The sequence below is a fragment of the Panthera onca genome, chromosome B2 (assembly GCF_046562875.1).
Source record: "Panthera onca isolate mPanOnc1 chromosome B2, mPanOnc1 haplotype 2, whole genome shotgun sequence".
NCBI classification, from domain to species: domain Eukaryota; kingdom Metazoa; phylum Chordata; class Mammalia; order Carnivora; family Felidae; genus Panthera; species Panthera onca.
Genome location: NC_138343.1, coordinates 74,188,104 through 74,213,297, shown reverse-complemented (window position 1 = coordinate 74,213,297; position 25,194 = coordinate 74,188,104). Strand labels below are relative to the sequence as shown.

Below are 25,194 nucleotides of genomic sequence, written 5' to 3'. Positions count from 1 at the left end.
ACTTAACATGTTTTGTGTGTGTGTGTGTGTGTGTGTGTGTGTGTGTGTGTGTGTGTGTGTGTGATTTATCTGTGTTACTGCATTTACCAGTGGTTTATTCTTCTTACTGCAGAATAGTGACCCATTATATGAATATGCCACAATTTGTTAATACATTCTGCTGTTGATGGATACTTGGGTTGTTTCTGATTTGGGGTTATTTTGAATAAGGCTAAGACAAATATTCTGTGGATGTCTTTTTGTAGACATATTTCCATTTCTCTCAGTAAATATCTAGGAGTGGAATTTCTGGGTTATAGGGTAGGTGTACATTTAACTTCTAATAAACTGCCAAACACTTCTGCAAGTGGTTATGCCATTTTGCTTGCCCAGCGGCTTTCTAGGAGTGTTAGAGCTGTTCTATGTTGTCATCAACAGCAACATCATTTTGAGTTGTCAGTCTTTTTTATTTTAGCTCTTCTGGTGGATATCTCATTATGACTTTTGTTTGCATTTCTCTGTTGACCAGGGATGTTGAGCACCTTTTCAGATGCTTTTTGGTCATTTATCTTCTTTTTTAAAGTGCCTTTTTAAGTCACATTATGGTTAATTTGTGGGAGTCCCCATTACCCCTTATCCTCCACATAGTAGCCTTATAGGAACCTGCTTCTATTCCTCAGGGACTGAAAACCCTTTCGCCTTGTGAATAAATTTGGTCAAATTATAAAACTGTGAAACATACCCTTCTATTTTTTGTTCTCATCTCTATTTCCAAACAGAAGTTTGGGGTTTAGAAAGTATTTTCCTTTAGTGAAGTCAGAAATACTCCTCCTAACTAGCCAGACAAGTACACAAAACTAATTTTATTTTCTTTGCGATAGATAACCTTTGAATGCCCACAGCCTCATACAGTGATCAGCCCTATGTCATCCTTCCACAGCTTTGACAAACAAATTACCAGTAGGGACCTGTCCCCACACAAGGCAGTGAGTCACTTTTGTTAATTCCATGTCCAAAGGAGATTCTTGGTGAGTCTTTTTCTGGAAGCATTTTTCTTTTACTCATATGGAAATGTCTTTACCTAGTTAAAAAAAAATTACATTCTCTATCCAGAAAGATTCCTTTTTCCATCTAAGTTCTCATAATGGAACTTAGCAATTTCCTTTTAATTCCAGTGGAAAAGGAAGGGACTCATTAGCTTTCTTTGTCTTGGGTTTCTGTCCACCAAAATAATTTGTTACTAATGTGGTATTTTTTTGACCTGTCCTCTGGCTGACCAGACAAAAGGATTCGACTCTGAGTCGTTTAGGACTTGGTTTCTGAACTGGAAACGAGCACTTGAAGCTTGGTATTTTCTCACTGCACTTTGAAAAGGAAACATGCTGCATCCCAGAAGGAGAGTGGCTTATGTATACGTGTATACATGAGGTCACATGTACAGAGTGCCATCTGTAGTTGTGATCTCTAAATACCATCCCCCTAAAGGAACCAGGCTATTAGCACCATACTAATGTTACGAACCTAGGGTTCCGTAGAAAAGGAATAGGACTGTACACACTTAACCTCACACTGGGTCTTGGTTGCCCAAATATCCTGACTGGGGGACTGCCATCTGGGCCCACTTATTTCTCCCAGTTTAGAAAGATGAAGACCTTTCAGGGAAAGAAACTTCAGGGAAATTTTTAAGAAACGTTGTTCCTTTTCAAAGAAATTCTTTACCCCTAGATCAATGGAAAATAGAAAACATTTGTCAAAAGTGTTTAAAGCCTATATCAGGTGGAATAGTTCTGAGAGCACAGCACACCCAGTGGAATATTGTTTATGCTCGCAGCCTGTTAGCAATTGCGGTGTGTTAAAGATACCCAAAACAATATGTGAGTTTCAAAAGTTTCTTCCCTCCCCATCAAATCATAATGTATTTTTTTCTCATGGTTTTATGACTTGGACAACTAATACAGTCTTTACTCTCATCAGATCAAAACTTAACGTTTCTGTGTCTCCTCTTAAAACTTCTCTAATCCTGAAAGTTTTTTTTCTCCTTTTACTATGAAGTACCCCTAGATACTTGATATTTAATTTTGTAGGTTACCAGTCATGAATTTCAGACCCCTTTTAGGCATAGAGGAAGGCTTTTGGCTAAGAAAACTTTTCCAGGCACAAGTGTAGGGAAGAGATTGCCTGTTTGGGGCCAGTCACAAACACTGTCCTGTCTGGTGTAATCCTTGACCAGCAGGGGAAGAGGGAAGCCCATCTCATAGCCCCAACTAAGGCATGAAGACCGAGCAACCTGACCACGTTTTCTCTGGAAAATACATGTGTTCTTTCTCCTAAACCCGGCTACCTCTTTCAGGTACATGTTGTGCCAGCCCTGACTTTCACTGAAATATGCAAATTCCTCAGTTAATCGGTGATGCCAGCTCCTACAACCTGCATTTTTGTGGAGAAATGGCAAGATCCAGATCTTAGCATTTTATGGCAGTTAGCTGATTTTAAAGAATGATGGTATGTCCCAACAAAATATCACTGAACTTTGGTCATTTCTGAGTATTTGATGCCCCAATAGCCAGAAAAGTCCAGTTCACATTGTAATACACTAATGATTGAGTGGTTTTGGGTTGCATTTATAGCCACCCATTCATTCCCGTTGTTTTCTAGAATGTCTTGAATAATCAGACTCTTCTTTCTAGTTAATGTTATGATATAATTTGGATATAGAGTAAAACCTTGGATTGCGAGTAACTTGTTCTGTGAGTATTGGGCAAAACGAGCAAACATTTCTAATAAATTTTAACTTGATAAACAAGCAATGCCTTGTAATACGAGTAGTACATGACACCAAATATCACAAGATCACAACTGAGACAATGGTTCTTGAAATTCACTTTGATATACAAGTGCTTTGGATTACGAGCATATTTCCACAATGAATTATGCTCACAAACCAAGGTTTTACTGTATTTGGTAGGGGCCTGATTATTATAAATTCAGCCAAATAATTTCATGTAGTAAAGACTCACAATGTAGTCAGTCATCCTGGATTCAGAGCTGAGTTTTTAATGAGTAGATTATGTTAGTAACAAAGGATGTGCTGGTCTGAACCCCTAGGAATCCTACCCATTACACACCTTCAGAGAACCCCTACGCAATACTATCAGTGGCACCTGGGCTTGGAGTTATTTTTTAAGTAGCAGGTGATATTTTGCGCTACATTCTTTACATCTTACATCTACCTTCTTTATTTGCAAACACTATAGGGTGGCAGTGTTTTCTTTAATATCTGCAATTTTGGTAACTGTCACTGGTCACTGGTAACTGTCATTGTTACTTAAGGTAGTATAAGCCAAAAAAAAAAAAAAAAACCTCACTTAAACCTTGGTTATTTTATATATATAATCAGCCATTTGTACTCTTTCAAAATAATTAAAGAAACATAGATTCATTCATGAATAGCAGACAGAAAAAATGCATCTGTAGCAATATTTAAAATACCTTATAAGGGACACCTGGGTGGCTCAGTTGGTTATGGCTCAAGTCATGATCTCACAGTTTGTGAGTTCGAGCCCCACGCCAGTCTTCCTGCTGACAGTATGGAGTCTGCTTGGAATTCTTTCTCTCCTTCTCTCTCTGCCCCTTCCCTGCTCATTCTTTCTCAAAATAACTAAATAAACATTTTTTAATAGTAAAATACGTAAAACATTTAGGTTGAGTAATAATAATTATCTGTATTCATTTATTGAGGGACTCATCTGTTCCAGTGCCTGCCAGGCTATTTACCTTATCACTAATTCCTACAGCCATCAGTGGGCAGACCCAGAGGGAGCTGAGGCTCTGAGTGGTCATTCAGCTCAGGCAGGAAGGGAGAAGGGGCAGGTTTAGTCTCCTCTTTCCCTCAGTCCAGAGTCTGGATCTCTGGTCTCCTACAGCTTCTAGCTGTGTACAGAGTGCTGCCTTCTCACGCTAATCTGTTTTTTCATTTCTCTGTTTCATATACTCTGTCTCCGGCTTTGTGCAGTCTTTCCATATCACTTAGAGTTCACCCTTTAGTACCTTCTGAGTACCTCTCTGATTGTTCTGGCTTCTCCTGGAGCTTAGATGATGGGTACAAAACTTACCACTCTGAACCTTGATCTCTACCTACCCTTTCCTAGCACCAGACCCTAAGCTGTTGTTGACTTGGAGAAGCTCCATGAGCAGTCCCGTGTAAAAGAGCCCCTCTTTGTTTTGCATGTGACCTAAAGTGAAAAAAGGTGAAGCTTGTGGTGAAACATCACATAGCATTGTCCTCCTCAGTGTTCCCCTGTGTCAGTACCAGAGTTTACTTTCGTTTCATTTTATAATTCTAAAATCCTCATAAGCCATTCTCCACCCGTTCTTTAAAATAAATAGATTACCAGTTTTATGATCCCTGTTTATTCCTAGCAACTCCAAATAACAGGCTTAAGAAATAAATGATGTTTATTTAAAAATGGATATGTTACTATGTTTTCCTTTTTAAAGATTTATGTGCCTTTAAATATTATATTTTCAAAGTAATGCCTAAGTAGTAAATGGCTAAAGAAAATAAACATCTGGTTATAATTTGATCCTCTTACTTGCCAGTCCTTAACTGTTACTTGATTATTCCAAGTTATAATCCTTTTTACTGAACTGCCTAAACTATGCCAGTATTATTCATCCTACTTTTTAAACTTACAGACAAAAATTCCTTTCCGAGATTTTATGCCAATTTCTCATCCATCCCGTTGGCTCTCCTCATTTGCCAGACACGTTCCCTTCTAATCAAAGAATTATTTTCTCTATACAAGAAGGGCTTTATTTTAAATCCTGCCTTTTCTTTCTCTTGTTTACATCTAATCCAAAAAAAGTAATCTACTTTCTTCTCAAAAAATAGAGTACCTGCATCATTTTAACTGCTACTAAATCTGGTTTAAAATTGGAATATTATGGATTCTTTTTTCAACTAAAGTTACTATAGCAATTATCTCTCGCCATAATTAGGTAGAAGGGAGCTTTTATGATGGAGTGAATACTAGGCTCAGAAACAGAGACCTGGTTGCAAACCCGGTCTTATTCCTGGCTTATAGTAGTGAGCAGAATTTGCTTACCTTCTCGGAATCTTGGTTCCTCTTTTATAATTTGGGGGCAATTAAATTAGATATTTAATTCAAGTTTTTTTTTTTTTTTAAGGATTTAGCGAGATGAGACTGTGCCTTGCACTTAATTTCTTCACTGCATCAAAAACATATTAACATTTACTAAAGAACTTTTATAAAATATTAAAAAAATTAAACCCCCTATGGGTAGGTAAAGAAAAAGGACATGAATTCACAATTAACCAATTTACAAGAAAAACAAATTATTAAACAAACATTTGGGAGAATGTTTAAACTCATAGCAAGTAAATAAATTCAAAAAGCATTGTTATTTATTTTATTTATTTTATTTTTTTAAATTTACATCCAAATTAGCATATAGTGGAACAATGATTTCAGGAGTAGATTCCTTAATGCCCCTTACCCATTTAGCCCATCCCCCCTCCCACAACCCTATTAGTAACCCTCAGTTTGTTCTCCACATATGAGTGTCTTCTGTTTTGTCCCCCTCCCTGTTTTTGTATTATTTTTGTTTCCCTTCCCTTATGTTCATCTGTTTTGTCTCTTAAAGTCCTCATATTAGTGAAGTCATATGATTTTTGTCTTTCTCTGACTGACTAATTTCATTTAGCATAATACCCTCTAGTTCCATCCACATAGTTGCAAATGGCAAGATTTCATTCTTTTTGATTGCTGAGTAATACTCCATTGTATATATATATACCACATCTTTATCCATTCATCCATTGATGGACATTTGGGCTCTTTCCATCCTTTGGCTATTGTTGATAGTGCTGCTATAAACATGCGAGTGCATGTGTCCCTTTGAAACAGCACACCTGTATCCCATGGATAAATGCCTAGTAGTGCAATTGCTGGGTCATAGGGTAGTTCTATTTTTAGTTTTTTGAACCTCCATACTGTTTTCCAGAGTGGCTACACCAGCTTGCATTGCCACCAACAATGCAAAAGAGATCCTCTTTCTCCGCATCCTCGCCAGCATCTGTTGTTGCCTGAGTTGTTAATGTTACCCATTTTGACAGGTGTAAGGTGGTATCTCATTGTGGTTTTGATTTGTATTTCCCTGATGATGAGTGATGTGGAGCATTCTTTCATGTGTCGGTTGGCCATCTGGATGTCTTCCTTGGAAAAGTGTCTGTTCATGTCTTTTGCCCATTGCTTCACTGGATTGTTTGTTTTTTGGGCATTGAGCTTGATAAGTTCTTTATAGATTTTGGATACTAATCCTTTATCTGATATGTCATTTGCAAACATCTTCTGCCATTCTGTCGGTTGCCTTGTAGTTTTGCTGATTGTTTCCTTTGCTGTGCAGAAGCTTTTTATTTCGATGAGGTCCCAGTAGTTCATTTTTGCTTTTGTTTCCCTTGCCTCTGGAGACATGTTGAGTAAGAAGTTGCTGTGGACAAGGTCAAAGAGGTTTCTGCCTGCTTTCTCCTCGAGGATTTTGATGGCTTCCTGTCTTACATTGAGGTCTTTCATCCATTTTGAATTTATTTTTGTGTATGGTGTAAGAAAGTGGTCCAGGTTCATTCTTCTGCATGTCGCTGTCCAGTTTTCCCAGCACCACTTGCTGAGGAGACTGTCTTTATTCCATTGGATATTCTTTCCTGCTTTGTCAAAGATTAGTTTGCCATGTGTTTGTGGGTCCATTTCTGGGTTCTCTATTCTGTTCCATTGATCTGAGTGTCTGTTCTTGTGCCAGTACCATACTGTCTTGATGATTACAGCTTTGTAGTATAGCTTGAAGTCTGGGATTGTGATGCCTCCTGATTTGGTTTTCTTTTTCAAGATCACTTTGGCTATTTGGGGTCTTTTCTGGTTCCATACAAATTTTACGATTTTTTAACTCTGAAGAATTCTGGTGTTACTTTGATAGGGATTGCATTGAATATATAGATTGCTTTGGGTAGTATCGACATTTTAACAATATTTGTTCTTCCTAACCAGGAGCATGGAATCTTTTTCCATCTTTTGGTGTCTTCTTCAGTTTCTTTCATCAGCTGTCTATAGTTTTCAGTGTATAGATTTTTCACCTCTTTGGTTAGATTTATTCCTAGGTATTTTATGGTTTTTGGTGCAACTGTAAATGGGATCGATTCCCTGATTTCTCTTTCTTTCGCTTCATCATTGGTGTATAGGAATGCAACCGATTTCTGTGCATTGATTTTATATCCTGCAACTTTGCTGAATTCATGAATCAATTCTAGCAGTTTTTTGGTGGAATCTTTTGGGTTTTCCATATAGAGTATCATGTCATCTGCAAAGAGTGAAAGTTTGACCTCCTCTTGGCCAATTTGGATGCCTTTTATTTCTTTGTGTTGTCTGATTGCAGAGGCTAAGACTTCTAATACTATGTTGAATAACAGTGGTGAGAGTGGACATCCCTGTCTTGTTCCTGAACTTAGGGGGAAAGCTCTCAGTTTTTTCTCATTGAGGATGATATTAGCATTGAGTCATTCATGTATGGCTTTTATGATCTCAAGTTTGCTCCTTCTATCCCTACTTTCTTCAGGGTTTTTATCAAGAAAAGATGCTGTATTTTGTCAAATGCTTTCTCTGCATCTATTGAGAGGATCATATGGTTTTTGTCCTTTCTTTTATTGATTTGATGAATCATGTTAATTGTTTTGCAGATATTGAACCAGCCCTGCATCCCAGGTGTAAATCCCACTTGGTTGTGGTGAATAATTTTTTAATGTATTTTTGGATCCGGTTGGCTAATATCTTGTTGAGGATTTTTGCATTCATGTTCATCAGGGAAATTGGTCTGTAGTTCTCCTTTTAGTGGAGTCTTTGTCTGGTTTTGGAATCAAGGTAATGCTGGCTTCATAGAAAAAGTTTGGATGCTTTCCTTCCATTTCTATTGTTTGGAACAGTTTCAAGACAATAGGTGTTAACTCTTCCTTAAATGTTTGGTAGAATTCCCCTGGAAAGCCATCTGGCCCTGGACTCTTAGTTTTTGGGAGATTTTTGATTACTAATTTAATTTCCTTACTGGTTATGGGTCTTTTGAAATTTTCTATTTCTTACTGTTTCAGTTTTGGTAGTGTATATGTTTCTAGGAATTTGTCCATTTCTTCCAGATTACCCATTTTATTGGCATATAATTGCTCATAATATTCTCTTATTATTGTTTTTATTTCGGTTGTGTTGGTTATGATCTCTCCTCTTTCATTCTTGATTTTATTTATTTGAGTTCTTTTTCTTCTTGATCAAACTGGCTAGTGGTTTATCAATTTTGTTATTTCTTTCAAAGAACCAGATTCTCGTCTCATTGATCTGTTCTACTGGTTTGTTTTTTTTTTTTTGGTTTCAATAGCATTAATTTCTGCTCTAATCTTTATTATTTCCTGTCTTCTGCTGGTTTTGGGTTTTATTTGCTGTTCGTTTTCCAGCTCCTTAAGGCATAAGGTTAGGTTGTGTATCTGAGATCTTTCTTCCTTCTCTAGGTAGGCCTGGATTGCTATATACTTTCCTCTTATGACTGCCTTTGCTGCATCCCAAAGGTTTTGGGTTGTGGTGTTATCAATTTCATTGGCTTCCATGAACTTTTTAATTTCCTCTTTAACTTCTTGGTTAGCCCATTCATTCTTTAGTAGGATGTTCTTCAGTCTCCAAGTATATGTTACCTTTCCAAATTTGTTCTTGTTGATTTCGAGTTTCATAGTGTTGTGGTCTGAAAATATGCGTGGTATGATCTTGATCTTTTTGTACTTACTTAGGGCTGATTTGTGTCCCAGTATATGGTCTATTCTGGAGAACGTTCCACGTGCACTGGAGAAGAATGTATATTCTGCTGCTTTAGGGTAAAATGTTCTGAATATATCTGTTAAGTCCATCTGGTCCAGTGTGTCATTCAAAGCCATTGTTTCCTTGTTGATTTTTTGATTAGATGATCTGTCCATTGCTGTGAGTGGGGTGTTGAAGTCTCCTACTATTATGGTATTACTATTGATGAGTTTCTTTGTTTGTGACTAATTGATTTATATATTTGGGTACTCTCACATTTGGTGCATAAATGTTTACAATTGTTAGGTTTTCTTGGTAGATAGACCCCTTGGTAATGATATAATGCCTGTCTGCATCCCTTGATACAATCTTTAAAGTCTAGATTGTCTGATATAAGTATGGCTACTCCAACTTTCTTTTGTTGACCATTAGCATGATAGCGGTTCTCCATCCCCTTACTTTCAGTGTAAAGCTGTCTTTAGGTCTAAAGTGTGTCTCTTGTAAACAGCATATAAATGAATCTTGTTTTCTTATCCATTGTTGCCCTGTGTCTTTTGATTGGAACATTGAGTCCATTGACGTTTAGAGCGAGTACTGAAAGATACGCATTTATTGCCATTATGATGCTTGTAGAGTTGGCGTTTCTGGTCCTTCTTAATCTTTTGTTGCTTTTGGTATTTATTTATTTTTATTTATATATTTTCATCTTTTCTCCCTTAAAAAGTCTCCCTTAAAATTTCTTGCAGGGCTGGTTTAGTGGTCACAAACTCCTTTAATTTGTGTTTGTTTGGGAAACTTTTTATCCCTCCTTCTATTTTGAATGACAGCCTTGCTGGATAAAGAATTCTTGGCTGCATATTTTTCTGATTCAGCACACTGAACATATCCCGCCACTCCTTTCTGGCCTGCCAAGTTTCTGTGGATAGGTCTGCTGCAAACCTGATCTGCCTTCCCTTGTAGGTTAGGGACTTTTTTTCCCTTCCTGCTTTCATGATTCTTTCCTTGCCTGAGTATTTTGTGAATTTGACTGTGATATGCCTTGTTGATGTTCGGTTTTTGTTGAATCTAATGGGGGTTGTCTGTGCTTCCTGGATTTTGATGTCTGTGTCTTTCCCCAGGTTAGGAAAGTTTTCCACTATGATTTGCTCACATAACCCTTCTACCTCTATTTCTTTCTCTTCCTCTTCTGGGACCCCTAATTATTCTGATGTTGTTCCTTTTTAATGAGTCACTGATTTCTCTAATTCTTAAATCATGCTCTTTTGCCTTAATCTCCCTCTTTTTTTCTGCTTTGTTATTCTCTATAAGTTTGTCCTCTATATCGCTGATTCTCTGTTCTGCCTCATCCATCCTTGCTGCCGCAGCATCCTTTCAAGACTGCAGCTCAGTTATACCATTTTTTATTTCACAATTAACCAATTTACAAGAAAAACAAATTATTAAACAAACATTTGGGAGAATGTTTAAACTCAAAGCAAGTAAATGAATTCAAAAAGCATTGTTAATTTTTTTAATTAAGTTTGTGCTGATTAAAAAACAAAGACCAAATGCTAATGGCATTGCCAGTTGGTACAGCTCACTGGAAAAAATATGCATCAAATTATAATAATATTTATACCTTTAAATCTAGTAATCCCATTCCTGAGACTCAATCCTAAGGGAATATTCTAAAATATGGAAAAAAATCTATAAACATGAAAATGATTGATGCTTATGATCTTAATAAACCTGGGAACAACTTAAGTTTGTAATGGATTAAATTAAGATGGACTATTTTACAGCTATTAAAATATGAATAAAGACTTACTGAGCAACATATAAAACTGTTGATGATATCAAAAATTATGCACATATGATAATCGATATAAAAATGTATCTTAAAACTATATAGAAATAGGCCCAAGTGATAATTATGTTAGATTTTATAGTACATTTTTTTTCCTTTTTCTCCATATGTTTTTTCTAAGGTAATATTACTTTTAAGAGTAAAGTTAGAGGGGTGCCTGCCTGGCTCAGTCGCTTAAGTGTCTGACTTGGGCTCAGGTCATGATCTCGCGATTTGTGGGTTTGAGCCCCACATCAGGCTCTGTACTGACAGCTCAGAGCCTGGAGCCTGCTTTGGATTCTGTCTCTCTCTCTCTCTCTGCCCCTCCCCCACCCATGCTCTGTCTCTCTCTCCCTCTCTCAAAAATAAATAAACATTAAAAAATTGTTTTAAAAAAGTAAAATTAGAACTTAAGTCTAATGTATTCAGTGTGAAAAAAATATTTATTGAGTGCCTATTATGTACCTGGAAATTTTGCTATGACATTTTGAATTTTAAAAAATGCCAGAATACTTTCTTCATTATTTACTCCAGGGCAATAAAAAAGCAAAAAAAGAATGTGCTTAGTGGACTATTTAGAATAAGTGGTTCATATACAACCTAAGATTTAAGGTGCTATTGTGTGTAACCTAAGCATTTAATGCCAGGCTGTCAGCCCAACCACATTAAATATAATGGTGTTCTGTCTCACTGTAGCCATCTGCTTCAGGACTTGTTCCAAAATTATCTTACTAACTTACTCAGGTCATTCCACTGAGGAAATGAAATATCAGTGATATATTGACCAGAACATCAATGTGGGCAAGATTTTAAATAATGTATCTCAAGCTACATGTAGAGGTAACTGGATTGAAGTAAGCTAGACAAGATCATTTGCGAAGAATTGTAGCATTATTGGGGCACCTGGATGGCTCAGTGGGTTAAGCGTCTGACTTCAGCTCAGGTAATGATCTTGAGGTTTGTGAGTTCAAGCCCCGCATCAGGCTTGTGCAGACAGCTTGGAGCCTGGAGCCTACTTTGGATTCTGTGTTGCCCTCTCACTCTCTGCCCCTCCCTGACTCGTGCTTCCTCTCTCTCTCTCTCTCTCTCTTCTCACTCTCTCTCTCAAAAATAAATAAGCATTAAAAAAATAGAAAAAAGAATTGTAGCATTATTTTTCATTGAAATTTTTATTTAAATAGTTGTACATTCACTTGTAGTTATCAGAAATAATGTAAAAGATTACTTGTGTCCTTTACCCAGGTTCCCCAAAGGAAACATTGTTCAGAACTGTAGTATATTGTCACAACCAGGGTATTGACATGGTATGGTTCCTCCCATCTTACTCAAATTTCCCTGGTTTTATTTTATTCCTCTGTGTATGTGTGTGCACGTGTATGAAGTACCACACAATTTTATCGCTGTATGTTTGTTTCCAACACCATTGTCAAGACACTGAGCAGTTGCGTTGGCAGTTAAACCAGGATCCATCCTGTTGCCCTGTTATAATCACACCATCTCTCCCCTCCCACTACCCCTAACCCCTGCCAACCACTACTCTGTCCTCTCTTTGTAAAAATTTCTCATTTCCAAATGTTATATACAATGGATCAGAATAGAAAATCCAGAAATAAACCCACAATTATATGTTCAAGTAATCTTTGACAAAGCAGGAAAGAATATCTAATGGGAAAAAGTCTCTTCAACAAATGATGTTGTTAAAACTGGACAACAACATGCAAAAGAATGAAACTGGACCACTCTTTTACACCAAACACAAAAATAAATTCAAAATGGATTAGTCTACATGTGATACCTGAAGCCATAAAAATCGTAGAAGAGAACACAGGCAGTAACTTCTTTGACATCAGCTGTAGCAACTTCTTTCGACATATGTCTCCTGAGGCAAGGGAAACAAAAGCAGGAATAAACTACTGGGACTACATCAAAATAAAAAGCTTCTGCACAGTGAAGGAAACAAACAACAAAACTAAAAGGCAGCCTGTGGAATACAAGATATTAACAAATGACATATGATAAAGGGTTAGTTTCCAAAATGTATAAAGGGCTTATAAAACTCAACACCCAAAACAAATAATTCAGTTAAGAAATGGGCAGGAGACATGAACAGACATCTCTCCAAAGAAGACATCCATCCAGTGGCATCTGGATGGCTCAGTTGGTTAAGTGTCAGACTTCAGCTCAGGTCATGATATCACAGTTCATGGGTTTGAGCTGTGTGTCGGGCTCTGTGCTGACAGCTCAGAGCCTGGAACCTGCTTCAGATTCTGTGTCTTCCTCTCTCTCTGCCCCTCCCCTTCTCACACTCTGTCTTTCTCTCTCTCAGAATTAAATAAATATTAAAACTTTTTTTAATTAAAAAAAAAGACATCCATCCAATCAGCATCGCTTCTCATCAGAGAAATGCAAATCAAAACTACAAGGAGATATCACCTCACACCTGTCAGATTGGCTAAAATGAACAACACAAGAAACAACAGGTGTTAGCAAGGGTGTGGAGAAAGGAGAACCCTCTTGTACTGTTCATGGTAATGCAAACTAGTGCAGCCACTGTGGAAAACAGTATAGGGACTCCTCAAAAAGTTATGAACTTTTTATAATCAGTCTTATGATCCAGCAATCACACTACTGGGTATTTACCCAAAGATTACAAGAACATTAATTCAAAGGGATACACCCATGTCTTTATAGCAGCCTTATTTACAGTAGCCAAACTGTGGACAGAGTCCAATGTCCATCAACTGATGAATGGATAAAGAAGAAGTGGTATATATACAATGGAATATTATTCAGCCATAGAAAAGAATGAAATTTTGCCATTTGTAATGACATGGATGGAACTGGAGAGTATAATGCTACATGAAATAAGTCAGAGAAAGACAAATACCGTATAATTTCACTCTCATACATTTTGAGGTCGGCTTTTTTTAACTCAGCATAATTCCCTGGAGATTCTTCCAAGTTGCATGTATGTGTAATTTGCTACTTGTTATTGCTGAGTAGTATTCTACAATATTGATATACCACAGTGGGTTTAACTATACACCTGGTCTGATTCCAGTTTGGGGCTATTAAAATAATGCTCCCATAAATATTTGTGTCCAGCTTTTTGTGTGAACACAGAGTTTGCATTTCTCTGGGTTAAATGTCTAAGACAGCAGTTGCTGGATCATATAGTAAATACATGTTTGCTTTTCAAAGAAATTGCTAAACCATTTTCTAGAATGCCCATACCATTTCATATCCACCACCTCCCAAGCAGTATATGGAAGATTTTGTTTCTTTGCCAGCTTTTTGGTGCTGTCATGATAGTCTTTATTTTTAATGAAAATTTGGGACAATTTTGTTTACCTGAACTAACCAAATAATTTTGGTAGAGACCCATGTGGAGTAACTAGATTTAGAAAAGAAAACCACATTAAGGCATATCAGAAGCTATCTTTTCCAGCCCCTCCTCACCCCAAAATCATTTACTTAACTCTTAACAGCCTAATTTTACACAGTAGATCAGTTTGAGATATTTGGCCCCTTCAATCTCTAGATAATTAACAAAAAGGACTCAGCTCTCCTTTTGTAGATGTTGGGCCCAATATCCTTTATCAATATCAGGAAATAGGACTGGACATTGTTTCTTTCTCCCTTGTTTGACAGTCTTACTGTCTTCTAGAAGAAAAAATACTTTAAAAAAATTTTTAATGTTTATTTTTTTTATGTTTATTTGTATTTTTTTTCTTTAGCGTTTTTTTTTGAGAGAGAGAAAGAGAGAGAGAGACAGAGACAGAGCATGAGCAGGGGAGGGGCAGAGAGAGAGGGAGACACAGAACCTGAAGCAAGCTCCAGGCTCTGATCTGTCAGTACAGACCCCGACACGGAGCTCACACCCACAAACTCTAGACCATGACCTGAGCCAAAAAGTTGGATGCGTAACCGACTGAGCCACCCAGGCGCCCCGAAAAAATGTGTTTTATAAGGATTTTTGGACCCCCTAGACCAGTGTCTTCCTTTTGCACTGGTCTGGAAATGAAGATGCTAGATTAGGATTTAGACTTGTGTTTGAGTCCCTCTTCTTATTAGCTGTGCCACTATAAATAAGTCCCTTTCTAAGTTTGCTCGGCTGCGTAAAATGAATGGATTAGACCAGTGGCTCTCAGACTCTAACATACAGTAGAGTCACCTGGAGGACTATTAAGACACCAATTGCTGGGCTCCATCCCTAGAGTTTCTGATTCAGCAGATGTAGAATAGGGCACAAGAATTAGCCTAACAATTTCCTGGTGATGCAGATCAAGCTTGTCCAGAGACAACACCTAGGGAATCACTGGACTAGATTATGCTAAAATACCCTCTGGGTCCAATAGTCAATACCATCCCTTAACCCCCAAAGAAACCTCTCGAATTTGCTTTCTTGTAAAATGTTTTGTATTTATCTTTTTTTTCTTAAAGTGATACAGATATATAGTGGAATTTAATGCAGCCATTAAAAAAATATCATAGAAAAAAAAAAAAAAAAAAAGTTACAATAGAACTACCCTGTAATCCAACAATTGCACTACTAAAAATTACCCTCCAAACACAAAAACACTGATTCAAAGGGACATATGTTTCCCTGTTTATAGCAGCATTACAGAAACAGCCCAAGTGTCCAACAACTGATTAATGAATAAAGAATAAGTGACATATATATATATATATATATATATATATATATATGTATAGTGTGTGTGTATGAATATAGAAGTGATATATATACAATGGAATATTACTCAGCCATGAAAAAGAATGAAATCCTACCACTTGAATGACATGGATAGAGCTAGAGAGTATTATGCTAAGTGAAATAAGTCATTCAGAGAAAGACAAATACCATACAATTTCACTCCTTTGTGGAATTTAAGAAACAAAAAAATGAACGAGAGAGAGAGAGAGAGACTAGCCATGAAACAGACTGTTAACTATTGAGAACAAACTAATGTTACCAGAGGGAAGGGAATGAGGGATGAGTAAAATATGTGATGGGAATTAAGGTGTGCAGTTGTGATGAGCTCTGGGTGACGTATAGAACTGCTGAATCATTGTATCACACACCTGAAACTAATACAACACTGTATGTTAACCATATTGGAATTAAAGTTAACAAAATCAAAGTAAAAGAAAAAAAAAAATATCATAGAAAAATAATCATTGTTATGGGAAGATCACCACAATAGATTATTAGGCTAAAAAGGACCTATATATTACAAAGCAGCATATATAAAAATGTCCAGTTACACATAGATAATAGAAGTCTAGAGAGCTATATCTAAAGTGTTAGTAGTTATAGCTGATAGTGGAGTTACAAAAATTTTATTTTCCTAATTTTGTCTGTAATTCATATAATCATTAATCAGTTATTAAAAAAACTGAGCAATACAACTCTCGATTGCTCTAAGTTTTAAGAATTACAGTAAAGAACTTATTGAATACTAACCAACAACAGTAAGCTGTTCAGGTATGATATACTATTGTCTAGGACCATTTGCAAAGGCAGCGGTGAACCTCCTTAGCCTTTTCCTGAAAAAAGTGTGGTAAATCACCCTTGTGCCTTCTTCCTGCTTGATAGAATTCTGCACTCACGCACCTGCATCTGAATAGGTCTGGCCCCAGGACCACTCATTACAGCATCACATCACTGCCTACTTAATGTAGGCACTTTTCCAACTGTTAGCCAGTGGGATCCACACTGCTAACCTCACAAGCTAACCTCTCCTCCATCCTTGACAATGGGTCAGAAAGTGTTTTATCAGGCAGCTTTCTGCCTTAGTCGTATCTCTCTTAGAAGAATTAATATTTACAAGTAAAATAGGAATTTAAAAACATCACTGAAATAAGTCTGTTTAGATGGCAGAAACCAGTCATCTGCTATAGAAGGGTATTTTGTTTCCCATGTGTGTTCATGTCCCTGCCTGGGATTTCTAATTGTACTGATATCCCAAGTATGTCATCTTCTTCAACACTCATTCATGTCAATGTTAAGAGAGATAGATAAGAATGAACATAGCTGCCTTGAAAGATTACTTATTAAAGTAGTTTTGCTACTAAATATTTGAATTCATGATACTGGAGAAAAATACTCCTTTGTTTCTGAGCTCTGACAACTGTTTCTGAATAAACTTGTTTGGTAAGAGGCCTGTCGCCAACAGGACAATGCAGTGGGATTGTCACAACACCACATCCAAGGCTGTGGTTGTATCGCTGGTTCTCTTCTGCCAAGTTATCTCCTGTAGATATTCCATAGGATTGAGAAGTTAAAAAGACCTTTTGATATATGAGTGATGGTGTGTTTATTGTGGTAGCACTGTTTTTTTATATTGTACATTTGAACACCCACCCAGAATTATTGATTTTAACAAATGTGTCTTGTGCTTGAGGCAGTATTTTTTATGTAACATCTAAAGACTACTGCCATGGAAACGTTCACCCCATGGGTTTGCTGTCATTGGCACAGTTATTCATTTGCTTTATATAACTGGAGGCTTCAGTGATCGCATCAGAACCACTAGTTCATGATAGTGTTGCAGTAGCACCATCCAATGCCAACAATATTCTCCACCATCCCCTTGTTCCAAAAGAAGTGAGGAGAATTTTATGTCTAGAACTTACTTGCTTTGGTGAATAGGATCAAGATCTAGTAACTGTTGAATTTGTCCATGTTTTTGGCTCTATGTACAGATGAAGGGACGTCAGTCCTGGTTTCTCCCCCACACATCTCTCTCTTCTGATACGAGACATACTGCTGGCTTTCCACCTAGATGTCCACTGGGAAACAGCCAATCTTAGCTTAACTGGTTCCCGCATAGATGAAAATCAGCAGGCTTTTTATTTATTTATTTATTTATTTTTAATTTTTTTTAACGTTTATTTATTTTTCAGACAGAGAGAGACACAGCATGAACGGGGGAGGGGCAGAGAGAGAGGGAAACACAGAATCGGAAGCAGGCTCCAGGCTCTGAGCCATCAGCCCAGAGCCCGACGCCGGGCTCGAACCCGCGCGGACTGCGAGATTATGACCTGAGCCGAAGTCGGAGGCTTAACCGACTGAGCCACCCAGGCGCCCCAGGCTTTTTATTTATATTTAAATTATCATAGTGCATCCATGGCTTAAAGAAAATACAAGGCCAAGGTTTAAATTAAGTTACAGACATCCATCTTACTCTTTCTTTCCTATTTTCTACAAGCTCTTACGGATTTTATGCAGAAAGTCAGGAGTTGGAAGGCTGCATGGATGTTCCCTTAGTCTGGAGTCTCGGTCTGCAGTTGAGTATACACATAATTGTTGTAATTTTAGAGGGAGAGGATCTTCTTCCTTATTGTATTGTTTCTTTGGTCTTTTGTTGCATCCTTACAGTTTGCTAGTCATTCATTTAGCAAGCCACCATCCTTAAGCAGGAAGAAGTGTTTGCCACTCTGTGCCATGCCAGGTTTTGCCTCCCCCTGTCAACACAGTATTCATAATTAGGGTAATAAAGACCTCTCTCTGGGTCTGCCTCAGAAATCTTACTTCCTTTCATAACCCAAGAATGGTATTTTTCTCCCAGCGGGTGTTAGGCATCCATCTCAAAATTTATCCCACATTATTAGAATCATCTCATTCCGTGGCTATCTCCCCCACCAGCCTCTTAGCACCGGGGGAGAATGCCTTCTCAGTGTGGTCTGACTGGGCCAGTCACTGGCGTGTAGACAGTACCTAATGATTAAATGAATTGAATGAATGAAGCCAGGCTGCCACCCCAGAGAGAGAAATCTTATACTATTTATCCAACTCAAAAAGATGAGTCCAGGTATTATCAACATGGGCCTGATCAATGCTGAATTAGTGAGTTAGTAAAAATTACTTACTGTTATTTTTTTAATGTTTATTTATTTTTTATTTTTTTCTTTAAACTTTTTTTTATGTTTTATCTATTTTTGAGAGAGAGAAAGACAGCATAAGCAGGGAAGGGACAGAGAGAGAGGGAGACACAGAATCTGAAGACAGGCTCCAGGCTCTGAGCTGTCAGCGCAAAGCCCAATGCAGGCTCGAACCCACAAGCTGTGAGATCATGATCTGAGCTGAAGTCAGCCACTTAACTGACCGGGCCACCCAGGCGCCCCACTTAATATTATTTAAGATGTTAAATGTATTTGATAAATGCTTGAGTCATTTTCTGAAATTATTTTTATATTTACATTTATATTTTTTGTTTTGTAAATGAAATTTGATTTTCGAAACTGTTTTATAATATAAAGTATAAACTCTTTTCCGTGTCATAAAACATTCTATTTCAGAACATAACTTTGAACATGAGCCATACCTAGACAAAAATACATATTTAAGGCATGGTTTTATATATTTAATATCTACAATACTCTTTAAAGAACATTTGTGTGTGGCTATGCTTATTCTAAAGAGTTTCTTCTAAAGCTTGCAGTTGCTATGAAATTCACATTTTCCAGTATTTTACTGTTGTATCTGTCTTGTTTAGCAACCCCAAAGCACTTAGATAGCCTTTTCTTTTAATGTTAATCTTGTGCAGCCTGCCTTGACAGCATATTTTTTTATTGATTGAAATTTCAAATCTATGCTGAGGAATTGAATTTAATAATATAAATTTGTTAACTAAGATAAAAGAACATTAAAAAGTGTTTAACATATTCTGTAAATGTATTAAAGCATTTTAAACTGAAATTTGCTCAGCTATCACATCAGCCTAGCCCTGTTTGTTGTGGTTTAAGAAGATTGTTTTTAGGTGATGACTCAAAGCAGAAACATTATTTTTAGACATCTTTACCTCCTCGCCCTCTTCCTATTTCCAACTTTCCAAATTCAAGTGCACAGAAGAGGGAGACTCAAACCTTACAGCCAATAGGAAAGAGTCCCATTTCTGTTGTTTTTAAATAATAATATATACTTTTGTAACTATATGTTCCAGAAATGTATCAATGGAGCCTCAAGCTGTGGCTGTGCTCATCTACTCTGAAAAGCCTTAAAGCTTTTACTTTTGAGAATCAAACTAAAAAGATGAAATACAGAGTTTTCTTAGTGTAATGAAACAAAATTATCCTCAGAATAAATGGCAGTTAGGGCGAACAGTTTTTGCTGTCATCGATAAAAGCTAGAGAACACAAAATCAGCGTTAGAAATGCTAAAATATATTAACTCGCAGTGTTTTAAATAAAAAGAAGCTAAAATGCATTGTACAGTACCTGTTCCCAAGGATGATTGCAGTTTTTTGTTATTAAGAACTGCAAAATACATTATGTACTTGGCAGGCAGAATTATGAAAACTAGACATGAAAAAAAAGACATACTGGGTCAAATTCTAAAGTTTTCCCTTCTTGGTGCGGGGGGGAGGGGGCTCCACTTTGCATTATTTAATCAGCTCAGTCTCTTGTGTAATAGTTCCATCCTGTAGTTCATATTCACAGGCATGCAAAAGGAAATAAATCTTTGATATTTGAGGCAATCATGAAGATTAAAAGTCCCCAAACCTCTGCAGTTTACCTCATTCGTCTGAAAACTTCTAGTGGGAAAAGCACGAGTTAGGAATCAAAACTTCTTCCTGAGCCCATTATTGCCACTTAATAGCTTTGTATCCTGAGCAAGTCACTTAATTTTTCTGAGCTTCTGTTTCTTCATTTGCTTTATGTAAATCACAGGTTATACTCAGGATGAAAGCAGTCCAAATAGGCTTCATAAACTATGAAGTGTTGTACAAGTTTCAGATAGGTCCAGTTATAATTCCCGTTTTGCAGATGAGGAAAGGCTGAGGGAGGCTGCTAACAAGATTGTTGAAGGTCACACAGCTGGTGAATAGAGATCTAGCTTTAAGCGCTTATGTCTATAATGTTGGTATTTTTCAGCATCAGCACTATTGACATATTAGGGCTGATAATTCTTTCTTGTGGAGGGCTGTCCTGTGCATTATAACACGTTTAACAATACCCCTGGCGTCTACTCTCTAGATGCCAATAGCGTCCCCCAATTTATGATAACCGAAATGTCTGCAGACACTGCCAAATGTCCCCTGGTGGGTAAAATCACCCCAAGTTGAGAACCGCTGGTCTGTCTGTGTGATTCCAGGGGTAAAGTTATTAACCATTTTTATGGTGATGTTTATCAGTGGTATTATTCTGAGTGGTTTCTGGTTGGAATACTCCACGACATAGCAATTTTCTGAATTAAAAAGGAGACAACTGGTTTTCCTATTTCTCAATATTAACAGTGGCATTGTCTTCTTTGGAAGGTCTTCCCCATAAACTGTTCTTACAGAAGCAGAGTATCACCTGACAGAGACACTATCTACAGTGATCCAGAAGCCAGACTGATAACCTTTCCCCTGTAATCCCATGGTCATCCCCTAAGGGGCCCCACTGTTCTCTCTTGAACAGCCCCATCTCCTCTGGTGTATTCATGGGCTCCTGATTGATATCTGTTATCAGCTGAAAGGCAAGGGAGAGGAACACATGTATTTTCATAACCATTATCTCATCTAATCCTCACAGTAAGCCCTTGAGATTTGTATCAATTGTCTGTGTTTACATTTTGTTTAGGAATCTTAACCTTTCTTCTTTGCCTGCTCCTTCAACTTTGGTGTTCTCATTGCAAAACTTGATATAGAAAACTCAGCAGGAAGTTGATATGGAAACGCAGCAGGGGCCTTTCTCACCAGCTCTGTATGAAGAGTAACAGCCTTCTGAATTACTCAACAGAAAGCCGATGCTTTCTGCCCTGCATGACTCTTCCTTTTTCCTTTCCCCTTAACAGGGATCATTAAATACATGCCTCCTTTGACTGCATTTGGGGACTTAAGAACCAACTGTCCGGGAGTAGAATGTTTTTTAGTTCTGTTGCTCACTCTTTCCCCAAAAAAAGGCCAAGCATGACTTTGTCAGTCCTCCCACACTTCCCCATCTTTGTCTCTAACCTGCAGTCTGCGCTCTTCCTGATACTGGGACAGTTCCCAATTTATTTATCACTTCTGAACTCAACTTTTATGATCAACTTTAGTGTTTGTTTCTCTGTTGTTTAAAACTCCTGGGGGAAATAGATGCATTTGATCTGGGCCTCATTAAATAATCTGAAACGATTTTGTACGTAGACCTGTCTGAATTTTTTTAAACACTAAGTTTTAAGATCAGTTGCTACCGACAAGCACAATAAATATAACTGAATGTGATTAAAAGCATTCACACGACCTGGGGAGAGGCTGGCAGTGAGGAGCTGGACTTGGCGGGAATCTTCTGGACTCAAACTTCTGCTCACGGAAAGTCCAAAAAAAGGCAGTCTGAAACAATGGGAAGGAGGACTGGATTACTTCACGGCCGTACAGCTTCAGTGTCAATTAAAACTTATTTATTTTTTTCTTTAAAGTGCATGCGAATCATGTTAATTACTACATGGTTCATTTAAAAAGGAGTAATTGGCTCCCGCTGTAAAATGGCAGTGTCTGCCCGGACTCAGGAGTTATTTTTCTTTTGTAGATCAGCATGCGTCTCTATCGACCAGATTTCCCTGATTCTGATTTGATGTGCATTGAACCATTTCATCATGTTATATAAGTGAAGCATCGTGGGTCTTTCTTCCTTCTCCAGGTGGCCTTTTTGAAGATGTAACTGTTGGAGCCGAGGCATTCCTGTCCCTGGAAGCCAGCTCTCCCGCACAGAGCACCCCAGAGGCCAGCATTCTGCACAGTAGGCAGCCATTACAGAGACAAGAACCATAGCTACTGAATAAGAGCATCGCGTCAAAGTTGTGAGTTTACTGGTTCGCATATACTCTCCATGAGAGGAGTTCACTTCAAATCTTTGAAGAACCAAGACTGTGAAGAACGTTGTCATAGCAGGTTGAGGAAAGTATAGAAGTTACGTCTCTATTTCCCACAGAGAGGAATATTCCAATATGTGCCGCGTCAGCACCACCTGGAAGGAGATTAGCTGGTGGAGTCCCATCTGTCCTTTGTGGAACGCAGTGAGGGGCTTCACTGGTGGATCTGAATGTTAACTGCCGTACATCCAAGCAAATAAACTTACATAATCTTCCCATTTGGTTTGTTGAAAACAAATGTTTAGAAAGAAAAATAATAGGAATTTGTATGCTTTATTCAGAAGAGATGCTCAGTGAATAAATGTTTGTTGAATGGTTATCACATTAAAGGTTTTCCTGCTTATGCAGGCCTGCATGGGTTCCTTTTCTTTATTTCCTTTACCAAATACTGTTGCTGATCAACAGATACACCTCATTGGCGTCCCAGTATAGACTGGTCTTAATCCTTGTGTGCCAGAGCCCGTGGAGAGGAAGCTGTGGAGCGAGCATGATGGAGCTAGGGAGGTTGCTACAGAGCATCACGGCGAGCTGCTGATTTCACAGAGACGGTTGGATCCTCGCCCACAGTCCCCCAGCTCCGGGCAGAGCTGCTCCGAGAGCCAGGCAGATCCCCTGTCTGTCACGAGGACAGTCTGGATCTGCACCCATACCTGCTGCTCGCCCAACCTTGTGGTGTTCATCCTAGCCTACAGGCTGCCTTATACCTCTGTGCCCCCAAAACGCTGGGTTTTACATCCCCGGATTTCCTAACACCCAAAACGTGGGTGTCACTTGGCCTTGTGCTTTAGCGAACTTTCTGTTTCACCCAGACCCTTGTCCTGCCAGCACAGCCATGCTGCGGCACTCCTAATGTGTAACGGGCAGACTGACACAGGACCAAAACCCATCTGTTTGGCCCTGCAGCGTCACTTTATTAAGCGCAGTTTGAAACAGCAAAGATCTCAGTGATCTGTCCAAGACACACAGCCACAGATGAGAATTCCTTTGGCTTCTCTTAAGCTACTAAGCTCCCAAATACCAAGCTGGTTTTCCATGCTTTCGATTTCTAGCTGTCAGTATAGAGCAGGGTTTCTCCACCTCGGCACCATGTAGGTTTGGGGCCAGATGACAGTTTGTTGTGAGAGATTGTCCTCTGCTGTGGGGAGGAACTCTTTTTCCCTCTAAATTCTGGGGCTGCAGTTTGCAAATCAAACTGATAAAAGATAGGTGAATAAGAAAAACAATTTAATTGCATACATCCACAGGAGAGTTTCACAAAGGAAGGAGACTCAAGGAGGTGGTCAGACGATTGAGGTTTATATACCATATTGGGCTAAACAAAGAAAAAAGAGGTTTTGGGCTTTTTGGCAGGGGAGGCAAATTATAGGAAGGTGAGGGAAGGAAATGTATGGTAATAGGGTTGTCTTGTTATGCAGATAAGAGTTTCTTTGATGATAAGAGTTGTCTCCCGGAGTAGTGCTCTTCCTGGTACAGAGACGTCTTTACAAATGGAAATTTCCCTTATAAATGTAAATTTCATTTACAAAAGAGGAAATTTATACTTTATTTTTAGGTAGTTACACGGAGGTAAAGAGCTTTTTCTTCCTCTGCTGGCTTTCAGTTGTCTTTAGCTCAAAATAATCCTTATGCCAAAGTGGCGTATTTTGTGGTGACATAATTCTGGTACCCTTCTGTACAATGAAGGATGTTTAGCAACATCCCTGGCCTCCACCCACCAGATTCTGGTAGCCCTCCAACCCCAGTTGTGACAACTAAAAACATCAGCAGACATTGCCCTGGTGTCCAAAATTGACCCCAGTTGAGAACCACGGCCTTAGAGGACATAGCCTAAGAAACAAGATCTGTGACTTTGTGTAGTTGTGTGTTGTCACTGACACAGTCATTACAAAATCTAGGTCTTTTGTGGCATGGGGCCTGGCCTTAGTGTACTATTGGTTTCACAAATGAATACATTCATGATGAATGCTTTTATGTGTGACTATTTCTTAAGAGTTCAGTTTATATTGTTGGAGACCAGAGTAAACTCAGTGAAGCAGAGTTCAGTCTGTGCATAAAATAGAAATTTCTTCTGAGATAGTCTTTCTTCCTCTGGATAAGAAAGCAGCTGTTACTGTGTTTGTTTACGGTTTAGATGGTGAAGGTACTCAGGATTCAAGACAACTCTACCACTCAACCAAACCCAGCTAGAAGAGGATTCCAATTTCCTAACCTTGTGTAAGTAAAATCAAGTTAAAGTCAAGTGTAGTTACGGGCTCCTGGGTAGCTCAGTCGGATAAGTGTCCTACTTCGGCTCAGGTCATGATCTCATGGCTCACGAGTTTAAGCCCCACGTTGGGCTGTGTGCTGACAGCTCGGAGCCTGGAGCCTGCTTCAGATTCTGTGTCTCCTTCTCTCTCTGCTTCTCCCCAGCTCGTGCTCTGTCTTTCTGTCTCTCAAAAATAAATAAACACTAAAAAAAAAAAAAAATCAAGCGTAGTTAGACCTCTTCACCTCTCTCTGGGTCTTATGAGGAACCAAGCCAGAGAGAGCTAAGCCCACCTTCTTCTTAATGGCACCAGTGGAGGATGGAAGTAGAGTGGCTTTGAGAAGCTCTGAGGAAGGGGCAGGAGTAAGAGGTCTGTCTGTCCATCTCTGTCTTCTCTCTCCTCTCTCTCTCTCTCTCATGTGCGCGCGCGCACACACACACACACACACACACACACACA

The 25,194-nt window shown here is 38.4% G+C and overlaps 1 protein-coding gene across 6 annotated transcripts in view; it reads left to right on the top strand.

Annotated features, from left to right (window-relative positions):
* The window catches only part of UBE3D (ubiquitin protein ligase E3D), a 234,012-nt gene that overhangs the window by 135,445 nt on the left and 73,373 nt on the right, over positions 1-25,194 (top strand). For 2 of the 6 annotated variants that reach the window (XM_078447113.2, XM_078447111.2), the window contains exon 10: positions 24,621-24,703. The exons of 2 other annotated variants lie outside the window; for them this stretch is intronic. In XM_078447113.2, coding sequence (XP_078303239.2) covers positions 24,621-24,703 — 83 coding nt within the window. Of the gene's footprint in view, positions 1-22,257; positions 22,845-24,620; positions 24,704-25,194 lie in introns of those variants that run through there. 2 more of the 6 variants (XM_078447119.2, XM_078447116.2) reach the window with 1 other exon arrangement.